This window comes from Armigeres subalbatus, chromosome 2 (genome assembly GCF_024139115.2).
Source record: "Armigeres subalbatus isolate Guangzhou_Male chromosome 2, GZ_Asu_2, whole genome shotgun sequence".
Lineage (NCBI taxonomy): Eukaryota > Metazoa > Arthropoda > Insecta > Diptera > Culicidae > Armigeres > Armigeres subalbatus.
Genome location: NC_085140.1, coordinates 176,478,862 through 176,500,240, shown reverse-complemented (window position 1 = coordinate 176,500,240; position 21,379 = coordinate 176,478,862). Strand labels below are relative to the sequence as shown.

General features: G+C 36.3%; 1 protein-coding gene across 1 annotated transcript in view; it reads right to left on the bottom strand.

Annotated features, from left to right (window-relative positions):
* LOC134211262 (cuticle protein 19) overlaps positions 1–19,954 on the bottom strand; it is a 36,742-nt gene extending 16,788 nt beyond the window's left edge. Inside the window, exons 1-2 of the mRNA XM_062687976.1 lie at positions 19,804–19,954; positions 3,162–3,359 (exon numbers count right to left, since the gene is read on the bottom strand). Coding sequence (XP_062543960.1) covers positions 3,162–3,359; positions 19,804–19,815 — 210 coding nt within the window. The 5' untranslated portion in view covers positions 19,816–19,954. The remainder of the gene's footprint in view (positions 1–3,161; positions 3,360–19,803) is intronic.
* Positions 19,955–21,379: the final 1,425 nt, after the last annotated feature.

Genomic DNA, 21,379 nt, shown 5'->3' with positions numbered 1-21,379 from the left:
TGTGGAGAAATTCAATTTTAGCATGCATATATTTTAAACATTATCCAGAAATTGGAGATAATATCCGAAAACAAATCTCTCCTGCGCTTCTCACAACAATGGACAAGATATAAAATCAATATCGACATTTTCTTTATCTAAAACAGTTATTTTCAGGCGATTTTATAACAATATCTTTTTTCTACCGATTACTAGTATCGCAAATGAAATGATCCTAAAACCGGTTCAATAAGTTTGTGTATGAATTGAAGAAAAAAAAAGTTTTTTCAAAAAGTGTTAATTAAGATGTCGTTTAAAACTGTTCTACATTAGAAACTAATCTGTGAATATGCAGTTTTCGGTTTTTTCAAAAGGATGGCGAGGGATACACCAATGTTGGTTTACAAGTTGCAAAAATGAGTTGCGAAATGAACTGAAAAAAAAAACTGAACAGTTTCAAAACTAAAGTTTTATTATTGACTAGATGTCATTCTTGTTAATACTTTAATTCCGTAAAGACTGCAGTGTTGAATATATGTATATCCTCTAACCTAAATCATTAACCAAGTATACGAATGCAAACTCCAGGACGGGGTCGCGAGGTGTTTTTAGCTTGGAATAATAATGAACTATATTAACGATGTTTCTGACCATTTTGAGGATGTTTCAACACTAATTTACTTAATACGCTTTAACTAAACATTAGGTTAATTTGAATAACTTGGCAAATTGCTTGATAATATTCTGGTAATAACGTTTCCAAATTTGTTTCGATAAGGGGATATATTGATTACATTTATTGTTCAAACAGAAAAACACTGATATTGTGAACCAATATTGTAATACTTTATTCAAAAGATTGGTGTTACTGTAGTACGATAAATTGAAGTTTCATGTTCAAAATATTTCATAGTTAATTACAAAGCTTCAAAAGATTAATCGTGTAATTATGTTCATAATCAATTTCATAATAATCATATAATTTTATAATGATTGTGACTGACCTTCATGAGTCGATATTGAAAGGAACAGTCGATTCATGGAAATATCGAGATGTGGAAATGAAAATCCTTGGAAAGCTCTTTGGAGGGACCATCACAGTAACCCAGAAAATATTGTTTTTATATGGCATAATTTTCTTACATGAGCCGACATCGAGTCATAGAACATTGACTCATGGAGATTTCACTGTAATCATTTTTATATTCAATGAACCAATGGTCTATGTTCTATTTGAGGCAACGAAGTTCGATTCTTTTATTTGACATTTTTCGCAAGGTTATACAGAAAGAAAGATTTTATCTCAATAATAGAGAGTTTCTTTACTATGTGCGTCTTCCTCTTCTTCCTCAGTGTCTAGTGGGCTTGCATTACTGGTTACTTTGATGATTAACGGTGACCGGTTAACGGTGACATCAAGATCAACGAATACAAAACGAGCTGTCTTTCCTCAAGATCGGTCAATTTTATCACCAACTAGTCGACCCGGCAGACGTTCTACTGCATAGTAGGCGAAAGTGCGCGTTGTGAACTACCCATGCGAAATTTTCACATGAATCTTATTGTTTTCGCATATATCATACAAGCCCGTCGGAAACGACAACGAATCTGCTGAAGGAATGAAGGAAATCCATCCAGCCGTTTTCGAGTTATGCGGATACGAATTATTTTTTATTATTTAGAGATATTATTTACATTAACATCAGCAATTTAAACCATCAATATGGAAGAATTGGGTTACAAAACAGTAAAACAATAAGCCTTTTTCGTGGAATGTCTTTACCTGTCATAAGACGGGTTTAGTACTATTCAATTTTATTCCACCATGACGTTGTAATCTAAAAAAATGTTTGACTAATTTTGGTGTGAATAATAATCAGATAAATAGTAAAAATCACGCGACCCCTTGCTAATTCAATACTGTTATACCATATCTTTTGACGTTTCGATGTTCCGTATAACACATTCAATCTGTTATAAGGGTACAACTTTTGCTACCCGAGTTACACATATGTTATGTGTCAGCAGCCTAGGAATCACTCTGTTGGTCTTGTAGATTTCCGAGGTCTGAACTCAAGAATGGTTTGGAGATGTTCTGGGAATGTTGCATTTTGCACATATTGGTGTAATAATGTCCCATGAGGTTTCTGCAAGTTACTCACAAGCTTGAAATCATCAACCGATTTTTTCGAAACAGATTGCTGCCCCATTATTTCTTATTGAAAATTGGCCGGATCAGAAGTTATGGCCAAAATACTTTTTCTCATAAAAAGTGCGTAATAAGTTAAGCTCACAGTTAAGCTCAACCGATTTCTACGCAACAGATTGCATTCGACGCAAAATTCGGTCCATTGAAAATTGGCCAGATTGGACTATGGACTCTGAATTTATATCCAAAATACTATTTTAACGCACGAGAAAGGCACCATCACTACTAGGTGAATTAGTGTGGGTTTTTTGAACTCTTTTCTATATAGTTCCCGTATTTAAGGAATTTTACTCATTTTTAATAATAGATGAATGTAGGCAATAATCTCGTTTCGCCTAAAAACACCATTTAAAGTGCGATCAAACGCGTTTTGGAAGTGCAGAACGATCTGAAGATCCGCAATATTTTGTTCTGACTAAAAGAACATAATGAGTGTGCGATCGACCATGTTTTAGAAGCGTAGAACAATCATCCGCGTTTTTTGTTCTGCCTTATAAATGCGGTCGAAATAAAATAATTAGTGCCCTATCGAACGCGTTTTAAAGGCGCAGAACGATCTTTTCGTTATATGTTTTAACCATCTCTTGAGTGTTTATTGGTTAAAATGGATTAAATATGAAAACATGTGCTCAAATTATTCATAATACAGATGCAGAAACGCTCAAGAAACAAAAATTTTTGCTCAAGAAACAAAAATGACTGTTTGAGTAAAATTCATATGATTTTCCAAAATATTCTTTAACAATTGATTTAAATCCCTTTGCAACGGCAAAAATATTACTGGCTGGGAATGTAGCCTCCATTATGATCGCATTCACGATGTTTGGGTATTCATAGTTTTTCTACCCCTTTCCGTTCATGGTAAGATTTGTCATGCAATGTTATTGAATGGGGAGTAAAAAATGCCTACCTTCCCGTCGTAACTGATTAGAAAAATTAATTCAATTTTCACAAAACTCCTATTAATACTCACATAATAATCAACGTGCTCATCCTCGTGGTGCGCATACTCGTGGTGTCCGTGACCGCCGTCTCCCAGCGAAATTCGCGCGATCTGTCCATACTGATGCTGGTCGTGTTCCACTTCCTGTTCTGCTCCACCGTAGTAGTCTTCATAACCGCCCGGATAGGCAGCGGCGAAAGCCACCAGACAGGAGGCAAACACTACATACTGCACGTTCCGATCGTATCGATCGAACCCAAGAAAAACGAAACCAAAACAAAACAACACAAAATGAACCGTGTTAGTGGGTCTGATCTGAGGAGATCTGAAAAAAAGCGGACGAAATTGTGCAATAAAACGGGTGGTGAACGGATTTGGTGGAGCGGAGCGATGGTCGATGGCTCGCGCGGATTACGAGATGTTCACGGTTCGTCGCAGTTCAATGCCGCGAGCTGCGGGGTTTAATGTTTCCGACAATTGAAAAACCCGGCATTTAATGTTGGAGGAGTGAATGGGCGTAAATTTTTGATTGTCGCGTCGTTTGATTCGCTTTCTTTTCATCGTTATAGACGATAAGATGCGATGGTTGAGTGGCTCAAGCAAGTTCACACAGGTATTATGATAATGTATTTCATAAACGAATTCATTGGGAGATGGTGAGCCATGTAATTTGAGGTTGCTGACCGTTTGAGATCACGTGCTGAAACGTAAACATATTATTATGCACATGATGTGCATTTTGCATTGATAATTTCCATCATGGTTGCTTTTAAAATATGGGTATCTTGGCGTATACGCAGCTAAGAAGAGCTCGCAATGATACTGATTGTAAAGAAATAATACGTTACTTCATAAGGTGAAACTATCACAAAAATGATATGGCCGAGAGTTTTTTTTTTCAGAAATGATAATAACTCAATTTGGCTCCAAGATCACCCAAAAATGCCGTAGGCTCTTAGAAGAGTTGATAATAATTTGACCGTTTGTAACATTTTTGGCCAAAATAAAATTTTCTCCGTCCAAAAATACGTATTATGACAAAAAATACGATTTTTTGACGTAAACTACGTCTAAGGGGAAGACTCGGATACAGGGTGACAAATGAAAATTTTCAAATTCGAGACCGTCACGAAATCATGTAAGATTTCAAACGTTAATAGCTCCTTTATCTTTCAATGGATTTTCGAGATTTTATTATCAATCGAATCGGAAACTCTCCAGCAATTTTTTAAGCCCATTGGATCTATTGATTATCAAAGTAAAAACATTGAAAATTCTAATTCTTTACCAACCCAGTAAAATTTCAGAGTTTCGTTACGACCGCCGGCTGCGGTTGGTTCTTGCGCTCTACTTTTGTGCGGTGATTCGCACAAAAAGTAGGCTACAATAGAACCAGAGCAATGACCACGGTCGGAGCAAAAAAAGTAATGTTTATGAAAAAGTGCTACAGATGCTGGACATGTTCATGTAATTATTAAAATTGATAATCAATTTTATACAAGGTTATCTTACTATTTAGGCAGCACCCCTTAAAATAACACTTCAAAAGCATTTAATCGCCATTTAATAGGCAATTGACTATGAGATGTATTAATCACTCCAAGTCGAATAACATTCGGAGAAAGGCATCATCTCCACTGCGGAATAATAAATTTGGGGTTTTTAAATGAAAATTTTAAATTGTCATATCCAACCATTTTCATATAGTGAGTTACGTCAATTTTGATCGAAACATAAATGGATTGGTGTGCGATCGAACATGATTTACGGAAAAACTACACATTACACGCGGCAAAACGTTTACCAAAACGAACCTCGCTACCTTCCGACCCCATATATCCAACATCCCATTGGTTGTAATTTGACTAAGCACGCACGCGCGGTTTGAAATTTGTATGAGAATTACTATGCAAACAGTATTTTTTTTTGAAAACCGTTTTGCAACGTTGCTCATTAATATCTAAAAATATATGAGAACGTTGACAACATAGAAAATTTAGCAAGTAAATGAATCGTCTTTGCGAAACAATTTGCTGCTTGCAAGAAAAATTATTAAGGAAATACTAAATCGTGGAAAATTTAATTGAGCACGTAAAAGAATCACATATCAATAATGAGCATTTTTCTTCTTTTTCTTCTTATTGGCATTACATCCCTACACTGGGACAGAGCCACCTCGCAGTTTAGTGTTCATTAAGCCCTTCCGCAGTTATTAACTGCGAGGTTTCTAAGCTAGGTTACCATTTTTGCATTCGTATATCATGAGGCTAGCACGATGATACTTTTATGCCCAGGGAAGTCGAGACAATTTCCAATCCGAAAATTGCCTAGACCGGCACCGGGAATCGAACCCAGCCACCCTCAGCATGGTCTTGCTTTGTAGCCATGAGCATTTTTATTTTCTTTATAACTTTGCTTACGAAAATCCGATCGGTTCGCAACAACAACCGTCTTACAGATTTAGAAATATTCTGCGATGTCTTCGGGTTGATTATATTTAGGGGGCGCTCCTCAAGTTCCGGACACATAAGCCATTTAACAACAAAAAACTCTAACTATCCGGATTATGTTTCTTTTTATACCTTACCAGCAGAACGTACCCTGCGTTGCTCGGGTTTTTACGTTTAATGTCATTTTCTGCGTTGATTGCGACGCCGTACTCTAGATAATTTTTCGAGCGATCGCATTAGGTTTTCTCCAAACTCGCCCTAATATTGTATTATGACAATTTTCCCAACTTTTCCTTTAAAATTTACTAACCTTTTACATATAGAAACACAGCTGATCCCAATACGAATCGATTAGTAAGGAAATCTCGCAAATCGGTCATCCTATTCGTGAGTTATATTGTCTCAAAAAAAAAATAGACGAGGCGATTTCTATAGTAATTTCCATACAAACTTCAAACTGCTCGTACTCAGTTAAATTATAACCAATTCAGTTGAAAATTTAGGAGGTTCATCAAAACAGCAAATGTTATCGTTCAAGCAAAGATAAGCGCAAAAGTCAAAATTTCAATCCCTCTTAGGCTCTAACCAAAATAATTATCTTATGATCTGTTTTATGTAGTTTACGTCGGGCGGTCGTATCTTGTATATAACCCTTCTGATTTTTTATTCGTAGATGTATGAAATTTGTTTCGTTTGTTTGATAAACTACATATGTACACGCTCTTTGAAGAGCATTATGAAGTTGCTTGCAGTTTTCAAACTGGAAGTTATTCAGGGTTTTGAGTTTTGCCAGAATATATTGAGCTGTATCGAAGAAATCGAAATATTAGGTTCTAATTTGTCCAAAAACTTTTTTTGTTGTTTTCTCGGAATTGTATAAAATGGATACATGAAGTTTCTCAAACAAATGATTCAGTTACAATTTTAATAGAAGTGGTCAAGATAGCTAGAAAATTTTCCAACAGCATATTGAGATGTCATGGGGTTTCGAGAAAAGTAATGGATCTGTCTTTGACAAATATTTGAAGCTAGACATTTAAGCTATCCAAGGTATATCGGTATTCATCTATAGATGTGATCCATTTTTTAGAATAAGGCCTTTTTCCGGAGTAACGCAATAATGGTGGATTTGATGTATTCTTCCGAAGAAACCACTTCCCCAGAATAAAGTAATGATTCAAGTGATCTCTTCTTTGAAAGTAGAATTTATGTTTAAAAAATTATGTGGATTGTGTGGATCTCCATTAGAAATTTATTCGATCAATCTCAAGCTTTTTTTTATTCTTTATTGCCGAGACTTTCAGCCCAAGGCTGGCTCGTCTCGAATCTCAAGCTCTAGATCTACTCATTATCTTTCGAATAAGCCATGAAGGTCAAAAATCGGCCATACGGCTAAAGAAATATGTGTAAAAACTTTGACATATTTTTTCATACGGTGAACCTAAACTAATGGTCGGGAGTCTACGATACTTGAAGGTTCAGCAATAGCTAAGCTCAATAGGGTGTTTATTGTTCTTGATGTGTCCTACCGATATAGCCAAACTCCGTTAATATTTTTTGCAAGAACTCGACATGCAGTAGTAACAGCCAAAACAAATTTTAAAATATTTTTTTGCATTTCCTGATCATAATACCTGGTTTACAGTTCGTCTCTGAGTGATAAAACGGCCTACTTTTCCATACAGTCAAACCTCCATGAGTCGATATTGAAGGGACCATCGACTGATGGAAATATTGAGATGAGGAATAGCAAATCTTTGGAAAGCCGTTTGAAGGGACCATCACAGTAACCCAGAAAATATTTTTTAATATGGCATAATTTACTTCCATGAGCCGATATCGAGTCATAGAACATCGACTCATGGAGGTTTGACTGTACCAACGAAATGGGTGCTTTAATGAATTTTATGCAACTTAAATGGGTTGCATAATAGTAGTTTGTGCAACAAGGTGCAAAAAGATGATTTTTTCAGCACGAGTTGTACGTTTATCCAACGAGGCTTGCCGAGTTGGATAAATACTACGAGTGCTGAAAAAATCGAATTTTGCAACGAGTTACACACGCTATTTTTTGCAATGACGAAAAATGGACTTTAATGTGATAAATCTGTACCAAAATTATAGTCTAATGTACTCCGAATAATCGTTTCTGCCAATAAATTATGTTGCTGCAGAGAACAATCAGATTCCATGTTTCCGTGCCACATAGCATAGTTCGATAAGCCGTAAAGCGATAGATGTACTTGACTTTGGAAATTTTGGATGTCATGTCCCTCAAACTATTTAATTTATTACGCGACGCAGAGAATACACTTTTTGAACACTTACCCAAGCTAATTCAGCAATATATAGTCATGTAACTACTGTTCTGATGTTGGTTTTTCATTATAGCACCCAAATGAGTGTTATAATGAATATTATGCAACCCATTTGAGTTGCATAATGTTCATTAAAGCATCCATTTCGTTGGTATGGAAAAGTAGGCCGTTTTATCACTCAAAGAAGAACTGTAAATCAGATATTATGATAAGGAATTGCAAAAAATTCATTATAACACTCATTTGGGTGCTATAATGAAAAACCAATATCGAAACAGTAGTTACATGAGTACATTTTGCTGAATTAGCTTGGGATAGTGTTCAAATAGTATATTCTCTGCGTGTAATAAATGAAGTAGTTTGATGGACATAACATCAGAATTTTCCGAAGACAAGTTCATCTATCGCTTCAAGGCTTGTCGAGCTATGCAATGTGGCATGATAACATAGAATCTGTTTGTTCTCTGCAGCAACATTATTTATTGGCAAGAATGATCATGTTAAGTAAATCAGACTTTAAAATTTTGGTACAGATTTATTATATTCAACCCCATTTTTCGTCATTTCATAAAATAGCGTGTGCAACTCGTTGGAAAAAGATGTTTTTTTTTTCAGCACTCATAGTATTTATCTACTCGTGATGCAAAAATCATCTTTTTGCAACTAGTTACACAAACTACAATTTTTTTATGTTTTGGCATATAGAATTCTGTAAGGTTTTTATACAAAAAAATACAGATACTGTATTATAATACAAAAACAAAATTATAAAATATCAATGCAATGGTTGTATTAAAATCTTCCGAAATTGAATGTGCCAAAATATTATACAGTTTCTATATGGTTCATATTCAGAACTGTGTTAAAATGTGACATAAAATTAGCGAAATAGAATCCACGTGTCTTGGAGGAATTCAAACTCTTAACCTCCTACTCTCTAGGTAGGCGTGATAACCCCTACACAACAAGACCACTTGAAGATCAAGCTTGCGGAAAAGCCATCAGAATCCGAGAATCAATCTCCACCTTTCCATTTAATTCTACCACATTTTTTTCTAAATGCAGTTTTTCAGCAGCTTTGCCTTAAAAATGGAAATAAGATAGGCGGATATAAAATTTTCTTACAATTCTGCATAAGAATCTGTCAAAATCTATGTAAAAACTAAACATATGCAAAATTGTTAGATTTTTTTTTACAAAAACATGTATGCTTATTATACAGATATTGTACGAAAAGCTTGCATAATTTTAGTCTTATACAATATTTGTAATAGAATCTAGCAATTTCTCATATAGCCTGTTCTTACACAGATTTTGTCAAGTTCTAATACAAAATTGTTAGAAAATCTGGTATCCGCTTTTTGGGTGCTCATATTTACCGTGTTTGAGATGGCCGTAACCAAACTAGACGGAAACAGTGTTAAAATAATAGATAGGAAAGTTGAAATTTTCCACATTTTGATGAAACATCTAACATTTCGGCGAGACAAAACGTCTTTGTGAGACTAACCTTCAATGTACTACGCGACTCCATGCACGGTTCATACTAGAATGCTGATTCGTCGACGCGCGGTCCGTTGTTCCCTAAGAGCTGCCAGCTAAAAGGTGTTTTTTATCACCACTTTTTTTAAATATAAATATAATCAATATGATTGAGATTTCTTCTAAATTTTGAGATGGCATCGGCTGTAATGTTTAATTGTTGGGTGAGGTAAAAATGAAATCGTTACAGCTAAGATATCAGAGCCCCGGGAATTTCCGGGAAATCAAATGGAATTTATAAAGGAATTTTCGGAAGAGTTAAATACTAAGCTGTCATGAATCGCAGGTCAGTCCAATCTGTATATGGCCTCCGTATAGAGAAGGGAATGACTTGCGATTCACGGCAGTAGAGGGACTTTCATAGAAATGTTCTTATTCCTTCCTGAAATTTCCATATGAATTTAGGAGGAACTTCCGAAATAATATCTGGAGGAAATTTCAAAATAATTGCAGGTAGATTTTTGAAGGATTCCCTGAAGATATTCATGAAGGAATTTCAAAGTAATCGTTGGAGGAATTTCACAAAATAATCCGGGAGAAATTCGCAGAAAATGGTTTTACAGGTAAAATTCCTGAAAGAATTTCTAAAGGAATGTCCAAATGAATTCCTGAAGAAATTTCTAAATTCCTCTGGAAATTCCTACAAGAATTTCGTTTGATTTTTTTTTTCCAGGGTTCATCAAAATAGATGGAGAATCAGTTTTTTTTAATCTTTTTGGCGTATTCATATAAAAACATTTGGGAGAATTTTCATATTTGTGGATCAACTTGTGGGCGCAACTTGAACTATAGAACCAAAGCTCTTCGCCGACTGTTCATTTTTATGTTCCATTCCTTTGAACAAACATTTCATGTGCTTTTTTTTAATTTAATCCTACTCCTTAGCCTAGCGGTAAGATGCGCGGCTATGAAGCAAGACCATGCTGAGGGTGGCTGGGTTTGATTCCCGGTGCCGGTCTAGGCAATTTTCGGTTTGGAAATTGTCTCGACTTCCCTGGGCATAAAAGTGTTATCGTGTTAACCTCATGAAATACGAATGCAAAAATGGTAACTTGGTTTAGAAACCTCGCGGTTTATAACTGTGGAAGTGCTGAATGAACACTTAGCAGCGAGGTGGCAATGTCACAGTGGGGGATGTAATGCTAATAAGAAGTAGAAAAAGAAAAACTTCTATCGAATTGTAAATATTTCTTTTTGAAAAAAGAAATGCATCCTGCACAAGGAATGTAAAAAAACAACATTGCCAAAGACAACAACATTATCCTCTCTTGTAAATGTTGGGACAAACTCAACTCGCAATAAGCGTTTGTCCCAAACTGCAACAGAATAGGACAATGATCGCCTGCCACGCATTTTGAGAAGTAGTCGGTTTCCGATGATGTTTTTGGTTAAATTAGTATCAGTTATCATAGATTAGACATAAACTTCACCATTTGTTGACATGATTTGCGTTTTACTTCTGAAATATACAAGTTAACGCAGTTTGAAAAGTTCACAACAATTACCTCTCCATGTTTGTTGCAAATAAAATGGAACGCAACAATGTCTTTATCCTCTGCAGATGGGGACAAAAAGTTATCGCTAGTCTCTTTTGTCGCTTGTTTTTTGTATTTTTTAGCGACAATTACATTCCTTGATCCTGCATCTATCTGAGGGAGTTGTTTTTGTTTACTGTAAGAAACGTCCAATGAAAATGTTTCTATGGAAACAGTATTAAACTGTTTTTTTTTTTAATGAAATGCATACTGGGTACTGACAACTTTATTAGAGTTTTTTAAAGGAAATATGTATTGTGCCTTGCAACAAAATGACAAATTTCCTGATCATTTTCCAAGGTTCTCATAGATGTGAAAAATTTCTCCGCAGTACAAATAGCACGTGCTATCCAAGCATTCACCGCCGGAATGCACCTCGTGGGTGCCAAATTTTAAAAAAAGTATCGAAGTAGCTTTTTTCTGGAGGTATGTTTTTCTCAGGCGACTATCTGGCGCGCACGGTATACAGACAACAAGGTAGGCTCGTAAGTAAAATGACACTTCAAGAGTGACGCATATTTTATCACATAAGATTGGTGTCTTAACTAAATGCGAGGAGGGCAGCATCACTACTCGTTGAATTAAAAGGGGTTTTTATGGACGATTTGAAGCTGTTTGCGGAATCTGTGGAGCACCAAATTCTGCAGCTTGTATTCAGCAACGACATCCGGATGGAGTTTGGAATCGATAAATGTCGATCCATACATCTACGCCGGGGTTACCTGGTGGATGCCGACAGTTTCCGCGTCAACGAACAGGAAGAGATTCGAAACATGGTTGAAGGCGAAACGTACAAGTTCCTAGGTTTCCTGCAACTAAAATGAATTCGCCACACGATGGTCAAGAAGGGGCTGCAGGAAAAGTTCTTGCATCGCATCGTGTCAACGGTATTTTGAAAAGCTTCTTATCGGCCGGAAACAAAGTGAAGGCGATAAACACGTTTGCCGTGCCCTTGTTGACCTACAGTTTCGGGGTGGTGAAGTGGACCAAGACTAACTTGGAGGCGTTAGAACGAGCAGCACGAGTGGCGTTCACTAAGCATCGCATGCGCCATCCAAAATCGTCCATCGCCAAGTATAGTAGGAGGAAGAGGCGTCACCGATATACAGACACTACACCCAAAACAATTCTCGCATTCAAACCGATCAGAGAATGTCATACTTGTTAATACAGCTCATTGCATTAAGTTGGTTTATTTGGTTTCGATCAATACATCCAAACGAATCTCGTTGGCTCTTCCTAGAACAAGTATATGAATCGTGTACAATTGTACACGTATAATTGTACATTGTAATGTACAAGGAAGTGCAATTCAGTAGGAAGGCGATCGAGCATATCGTGTCTGGGTGTTCAGCCTTAGCTGATTCAGCCTATCTCGGTCGCCATATCGAAATAGCCAAGATTGTGCACCAACAGCTTCTTTTACACCAAATCAAAAGTATGGCAAAGCTAAAAAAGGATTTCAATACCTGCTTCGAATATTGCACCACCCCCAAATGTTTAGCATCACTCCAAAACTCGTAAACCCCCGTAAGTAATTATAACGTCGGTGCTGTTTTTTGTGCAAAATGGTAATGTGGGAGGATTATTATTTCGATTTCTAGCGATTAAATTTGCCTAGCATAACCTAATTTTTCCGTACATGATTGTTACAGTCGAATCTCTTCATCTCGATATTCTATACCTCTATATCTCTTCCAATGGCGATGGTTTCCTCAGTCCCTTCAATCTTTATACATTGGGCTTTCTCCATCTCGATAACCACCCTAGGAAAATTGTACCAGTAAAATGAAGCAATTTTCGAGGGTTTGATTTGCTCTAACAGGAGATATATCCGTCATGCTTCTTCGCTGTTTAAACTGATCCATATTTTTTGAAAATTATGAACTTTTCAGGGTTGACCAAATAAGGCACCAAGGTGGACAAAACTGGTACGCTTACCTTATCTCGATATCTCTCTATCTCTATCTGTTCTGATCATATTTTATTAAGGATTCACTCTCCTTATGTCGAAAAATTCAATTTAGCCTCCTCAACCATCTTAGGACAAAACCAAACACATCAATAACAGTTGTTGTCGTTTTTCATCTTCTTCTTCTTAATTGGCATTACATCCCCACGCTGGGACAGAACCGTCTCGCAGCTTAGTGTTCATTAAGCGCTTCCACAGTTATTCACTGCGGGGTTTCTAAGCCAAGTTACCATTTTTGCATTCATATATCATGAGGCTAACACGAAGATACTTTAATGCCAAGGGAAGTCGAGACAATTTCCAATCCGAAAATTGTCTAGACCGGAACCGGGAGTCGAACCCAGCCACCCTCAGCATGGTCTTGCTTTGTGGCCGCGCGTCATACCGCACGGCTAAGGAGGGCTCGTTTTTCATAGCAACGATTTTTTTGCCTTTCTCGTACAACAAAGTTGTACCAGAAAGGCTTTCATTTCACTCCCAAAACGTACTTTTTATAGAGCGCTTGTAGACCCATAGTGTTATATACCATTCGATTCAGCTCGACAAACTGAGCAAATGTCTGTCTGTCCGTGTGTGTGTCCGTGTGTGTGTGTGTGCGTATGTGTGTGCACATTGAAACATTAGCCAATTTTTCTAGTACTAAACCTGAATCGATTTTGCTACAACAAGTTGCATTCGATGGGGAATGTTTTCTTCTTGTTCACTATTGAGTTTCATAATGATGGCACTTCTCAAAAATAGTAAATATTCAAAGAGTTATGAGACATCATTATTTCGTAACAAATAAGCTATCGATTTTCTAGGTTATGCTCTCCCAAGACACAATTTATTCGAAACCGGCACACTGACAGCATAGAATACACAGCTTACACGGAAGAAAAACTTCACAAAGAAACATAGAAACCCATTAATGAGTTAAAAGTACCTATTTTAAGATTTCATGTATACACTGAAAATTCTCGTTTATTTTTTCAAAATGACCTAAGAAACATATTTTCATGAATGAATTTTAATATTGCGATCAACAGACCAATATGATAGCTTTTGATTGCGGTACACAAATTAATTCATGAAAAAAGGTGACATATGTTCTTTTTAAAAGTGAAGTGTCATTTCTGCCATTTCTTTTCCCTATGGGCCGATGTGAGCAGTGAGAAGTGAAAAGTGAGACGTGAGAAGTGCGAAGTGAGGAGTGAAAAGTAAGAAGTAAGAAATGAAAAATGAGAAATGAAAAATCACCAGATGATCCGAAATGAAAACAAAAATGTTTTTCCAAATTTAATCTAGACTATCCTTTGAAAAGAGCTGAAATTTTTTTGCTAATATTTTCAAATGGATATAATAGAAAAACGACGCATCCCACAAAAAAGTGTTGTATGGGTGACCATCGCAAAATCAGTCAAAATTTCTAGTGAAAATATCGGAAACAATCCAAATTGAGCCCTACACTGAAAAAATCAGTTTAAAAATTTTAAAGTCGATTTGCGAAAAAATGCTCTTTTTTATTTAAATGAAATTTTGTCTCAAGATAGGTGATTATGTTCCCTACCAACCGTCCATACATCGCAAGCTGGGCACTCTTAAGGAAAAAAAGTTTTTCTAACAAAAACTTTTTCTTGTCGGAATTATTTTCAGTGTATTTTCATCTGAAACTAAACCAATGAAAGCCATCGTTATAGAACCCCAAGCAAATCTCGCTTAACTTTTCAAAAGGACCTAAGTAACATTTTTTTCATGAATTAATTTGAATAGCGCAATCAATAGAACAACATGAAAGCTATTGATTGCTGTATTCAAAATAATTCATGAAAAAAATGTTACTTAGGACCTTTTGAAAAGTTAAGCGAGAAATCTATTTTTATGATACATTGTCTAATTTAGTCACTAAATATAGTTTGTTTTTAAATTAAGAGTAATGTTAAAAAGGGGTTTATATCTTCAAAAAAATATTATATTCCATTATTAGCTTCTTTAGTTGCGACCAGTTACGACCAAAACATTGTACTCTGCCTGACTGTACAGGAATAATTAATATGAGTATATATGTATACATATGTTAAATCCACCCCTTAAAGACACTGAAAAAATCAATTCCGTCAAGAAAAAGTTTTTGTTAGAAAAACTTTTTTCCCTTAAAAGTGCCCGGCTTGCGATGTATGGACGGTTGGTAGGGAATATAATCACCTATCTTGAGACAAAATTTCTTCCAAATCAAATAGAGCGTTTTTTTGCAAATTGACTTTTATTTTTCTAAATTGATTTTTTTAGTGTAGGGTTCTATTTAGAGTTTTTCAAAAAGTTTTATTAGAAAGTTTGAATAATTTTGCGACAGTCACCCATACAACACTTTTTTGTAGGAAGCGTCGTTTATCGATTATATCCATTTGAAAAAATCAGTAAAAACAAGTTTGACCCTTTTCAAAAGATAGTCTGCATCAGATTTGGAAAACCTAAGTATGCACTTTTCTTTTTACAGCACCTTTTAAGTATTGACCAATAAATTGACAAAAAGTCAACTTAACAATAAGAACACTTGCAAGTTCACAAAAAGTCCTATTTGGCTTCATGCATTTCTATTACATTTCTCGCATAACTTGTCAAAAGGACCTAAGTAACATTTTTTCATGAATTCTCGCTTAACTTTTCAAAAGCACCTAAGTAACATTTTTTTCATGAATTAATTTGAATACTGCAATCAATAGTTTTCATGTTGTTCTGTTGATTGCAGTACTCAAATTAATTCATTAAAAAATGTTACTTAGGCCCTTTGAAAAGTTATGCGAGATTTATAGTACAGCAAAAGCCATCTAGTAGAAAATCTAGATGGATTATTCCATTGCTGACAAACGTTCATTTCGAACCAAACACCGCAAGTTGCTGGTTGATTTTTTGTCATATACTCTGTCTCGCTCAAACCAACAGCGAATAATCTAACGACTACTTTCACGAACACTTTATTGTCAGATTTTCTGGATATGATACACTGCGCGGCGTTTGTAATGTTCCCAAATGGGTACTTGCACAAAACTTCACGCGGCGAATGACTGTCGAAAGGTACGGCCGCGACAAACGATACACCGCAATGCTATTCATCCATAAGAATCAAGTAAACGGTGCAGAAAGCGCGGCGGTACCTTTCATGAAAGGTTCGCCGCGTGCAATTTTGAGAAAATCAGGCAATAAGGACCAGCCACTTTAACCGACCGTGTCCATTTAGCAAGTATGGTGTTGAATATAATTTGTAGATTAAAAACAGTTTAATAAAGTAAAAAAAAACACAGCAAGTAACCGCACAATATTGAGTAAAACAAATTAAGTGTGTAGCATTTCCACATTCAATGAATAAATTTCGCACCGTGTATACTGACAGCATTAAAGTTTGTGTTGCTTCTTTCGTGCTTTATTGATGATGCTAACCTCTCAAGCAAAGCTTTCCAAAGCTTCAAATGTGGAACACGAAAACTAACACACGCGCTATAGAGACCGAAGCCGATGACTTTATCCGCTCACATCAACACAGTTGTAAAAATTTCATCGTTGGAAATAAAAAACGCATTCGTACATGCTTTCTCGTGCGCTCGTTACGTTTGCTGCCATTTTTTTCCTGCTTTGGAAGGAAAGAAGAGGCGTGTCATTGAGGCTAACTGCTTATTGGGTTGGGTGGTTTGGGTGGAATGATGGTGTAGTTTGGGCATTTGGGTGACATAACGTTCGTTTTCATACACCTCATTATTTCCATATTATGCGGCTTTTTTCCATTGATATTTATGTGAATTGTGTTGTTAATTTTCACAAATGTACTTGTACAATTATTACACAAAGGCATGCAAAATCAATGTATGACATACAACTAGTTTTATTGAACTTTAATATTACATTGGTGAAAAAACACTACGTGGGAATCGGTCCTAAAACAATTGTAGACGCGCTGTGTATTTTTTAAAACGTGCCGCTGCGCTAATTATTGTACTATTTACCCACGATCGCATATTTGTAACATATGCATTTTTTCCTTTCTCGTACAACAAAGTTGTACCGAAAGGCTATATGATTGCTCCAAAAAAACTTTTGATAGAAGGCCCGGAGACCCATAGTGTTATATACCGATCTACTCAGCTCGACAACCTGAGGTGACGTCTGTTTTTTTTTGTATGTATGTGTATGTGTACAAATTTTGTAGACACACGTTTTAGAACTTAGAATTATCCGATTTACTCGCAACAAGTTGCATTCGACAGGGAATTGTTTGCTATTGAAAATGGGCCCGATCATTGCTTTTCGGAATTATTGAAAAATCATTGTTTTTTCCCACAGGCCCCCCTTGGAAAAAATCAAAAACAATTGTTTTTGAATGGTGGCAAGGCAAAAATATTAAAAATGATCGAAAAAATGTGATCTATTCACCCAAAGAGCTTTTTTGACCTTTTTAAAGTGATTTTTTCAATATATTTTATAATGCACGAGAAAGGCATCATCACTGCTAGGTGGATTAATCTGGGTTTTTTTTATCTAGAACCCTTCTCAATATTCCTTCCATTCGTCGATCTCTTCATATCTCTATGGTCCCTTCAATATCGAGATATGGAGAGGGGACTGTATTTACATGCATGTCTACCGAAAAATCACGTTTCAGTTGGAAAGAATTATAAAGCCACTCCACTTGTATGGACTGGAGCCCCATTATAGAAAAGTGGTGGCTATATAATTATTTCCATTTGAAACGTACCTTTTTGGTACACATGCATATGAATCACTATCATTAATTGAAAATTTAGGTCATTTTAGGCTGGGATGCCTAATACATCCTTTATCTAGTCACTACCCCAATAATAATTGAGTTTTATGCTGGCTTCATAGCAAATAATGCAAATATGCTGGTAGAGCAAATAATGGTTTTCTAGAGGGTTATAAAACTAAAAATGTTACTTAGGTAGATATCTAGGAATTGATCCTTAAACACGACCATTTTGAATGAAAACAGCGCTGCCGAAATTTCCATCATATTTTCTAACCTCAATGTGTCAGGAAAGTTAATGCAAGCTCCACTGAGAAACCCGCTGTGAGCACTTTGTGGCACTTCCGAACCTCAGGAGATGCGATCCATTTTTGTGATTATTCCCAGAAAGCTGTGACTACTTCTACACCAATTGTAGTAGTAGCAATAGATGAGAAAATTCTGTTGTATTGAATGTTTGTTCACCCCGAATGACCTCTAAGTGGCCCTCCACAAGCTCCGCATCATCCGGAGAAGTGTTATAAGCGACACTGACGATCATCATCTTTAATTGAGTTATAGCCAGCTCTACTATGGTGATTGAGTATAGGCTTAATCAATTTTTCAAAATGATGGTTCACAGCAGTTTTGCTTCAGAATTTAGTCCGGTCTTCTACAATCAATCACAAAATTCATAAAGTTTTTGGAACAATGGTAATCGTTTTCAAATTTGCCATGGTTTCAGACAATTCCCACTTCCTGATCAAGCCGGGAGCACGATTTGCAACATGTCAAACTTCATGATTTTTGTGTAACGAGGGCGAAATCAATTGCAGTAATATCTTCAAATAACGGACATTTTCACTGGAACTTTCGAATAGTTTTGGGTGAGTAACATTCAGTTAGACATGAGTGTACTCTCTACTTTTTTCAAATATATACAAAATCTAAGCAAATGCTGTCAAGAAGAGGGCTAACTAAATAGAGTTGCTTAGTATTACCATTACTACAGATATTTCTGTTGTATCGATGGCCGTATTAGTAACATTGTCATTTTTCTATCACAGTGGTACTCAGATATCACTGCAAACACTATCATTTCTTATTGACATTTTAAATACCTAGGTGGCTGGAATTATGAAAAATCTACAAGGGGAAATTTTTTAACATGTTACCCAGTAAGATGAAACGGATGTATAACGTTTATCAGCATTTTAAACACGAACGTTTTTCTATGTTTGAATACAGCCTCACCCTTTGGGAAGCTATAACGCTGAATTTCGGTCATCAAATATTTTATGATTCCGTAAGACCCACTCCTTTCAATATACTATAGTAAATTGTGATGTTCCATCAAATGTGGAAACATCTGCTCTTCGTTGGACTACGGCAGGCATTTCCGTTTGTATTCTTATTTTAATTTATAATTAACACGGAGCAGATTTAAACTTAGCAATAACACAAGGACGGCTCAAGGTAGATTATTGGAACGGTAGACGATCCAGTAGGACCAAAGCTTATAAAAGTTGAAACTGATACAAGCTTCGTCTTTCCTGGCGACAGAGATCATACCAATAGCAAATATTGGCCTTGGCTGTACCGGAACTTTAAGTAGCTTGATTGGATTGTATAAACGAAATTGATTTGAAAACATTGGAAAAGACACTTAGAGAATAGTTCTACTTCCAAGTTACAATTTCCATTTAACCTAGACATGATTGGATATTAACTTTGCGTTTCCAAAATGGTAACTAACGCGTTTGTTCGTATGATTAACTGGAGCTCATTTGTTCACTGCTGCAGCTGTAGCGTTTCACAAATTATCAGAAGATTCTTGAATGTTCCAACAGAATACCATTCTGATTTGCGTGGGTTTCAATGACACCTTATTGAATCATAAACGGTCGTGCTTAAATAGTGTTCCACTATCTACACAGCAACACTCATTTGTTAACTGTATGCCATTTTCACTGCAACTCACTGTCCCAATGCAATGTTTATCATATTTTCCATCGTTGTAATCCTTTCCAAAAAATGTCCTTTTGATTTTTTGTTTTTCAATTTCCACTCTCAGAACACCTTTTTATATCCTTCCACAAAAACCACCAAATCCGCCACGGTTCGATTCCGCAGAAGTTTACCTTGAAGGCCATATTGCACTTATTCCAAACACCGCACGGCTTCTGTTCCCGGTAAATACGAAAACTCGCACCAAAAATCGTTAGTTCAAACTAAATCTGCACCGCACCGAGGACTAGCACTGAATGATGTATAAACCATAAAATTTCCACGCTTTTATAAAGGTGTTTTCTGGGGGTTTCGTTGGCTGGGAACCGTGGCGTGCACGCGCGGATGGGACTTGGCCTCTCCCGCGCACCAGTAAGAGAGTCTTTGCGGCACACGAACCATCGTCGCTGGGCTGCCGGCCGCCAAGCGCGCTGTCAACCGACCCAACCATCAGCCACAACAGTCGGACGGGCAGATGGCCGGCTAGTGCTGCGCCAAGTCGAAGAAAGCGAAACTTTGTTTTCCACCTTGGAAAACAGATTTTTAAGTCCACCGCGTGGTGCACCAGTGCAGTGGACGGATGTCATTTCTCACGGTAACGGTTTGATTCGTGAATTGGATTCGGGGGATTGCAGTTTTGTTGCGCAAAAACAAAACAAAAACGAGATGCAGTGCAATCTCCGGCAGATCATGGCATCATATTCATATTTGGTCCATATGTGTTAGAACAGAAGATCAGTAAGTTGAAACCCTCGATATTTGTACCATACCTTGTTGGTGTATCCTCTCTCAATAACATTGCGTGTACTTATAAAAGTGTTTGGTCTAGTTTTTAATAAAAACCCTATACCTCAGTCATTGGTTAATTGATTAACCGCTTTCTGTTCTGGTTGATATTATATGAATTTCTATTTTACAATATATGCAACTAACAACCACTTTACTCATATAGTGGAGAGGTTGTTAGGTTGAAGAGTAAAAACAGGTTGTAAAAACAAAAAGGGGTATAAGGGCGAGACAAACATCCTGACGTAGAGACCAGTTCATATTTTGCTGACTTAGGAATGTATAAAAATGGAAAGATAGCCCAAGCCAACTGTAATTGAAGAATTTGATTTGATTTCATTGATATAATAAAAAAAAAACAAAAATTATTGAAAATTTTATTTAAAACGGCCATTTTTTTAAATTTACTTTTGTGGTCACTCTTGAAAACTTTTGAAAGTTTTTTTTGTCTTTATTAGCGAGACTTCGCTCGTTTCGCTTTTTGAAAGTTATCTATGTACATAAAAATGAATTTCTGTCTGTCTAAACCGTCTGTCTGTCCGAAACTACTGAAACTACTACTGAAGAAACTACTACTACCGAAACTACTACTGAAGAAAGAGACAATGAACATCTTTTTTGACGCCAAATCTAGCCCAATCCAAGCCAAATCCAATCCAAATCCAATCCAAATCCAATCCAAATCCAATCCATATCCAATCCAAATCCAATCCAAATCCAATCCAAATCCAATCCAAATCCAATCCAAATCCAATCCAAATCCAATCCAAATCCAATCCAAATCCAATCCAAATCCAATCCAAATCCAATCCAAACCAATCCAAACCAATCAAACCAATCCAAACCAATCAAATCCAATCCAAATCAATCCAAATCAACCAAATCCAATCAAACCAATCCAAACCAATCAAACCAATCCAAACC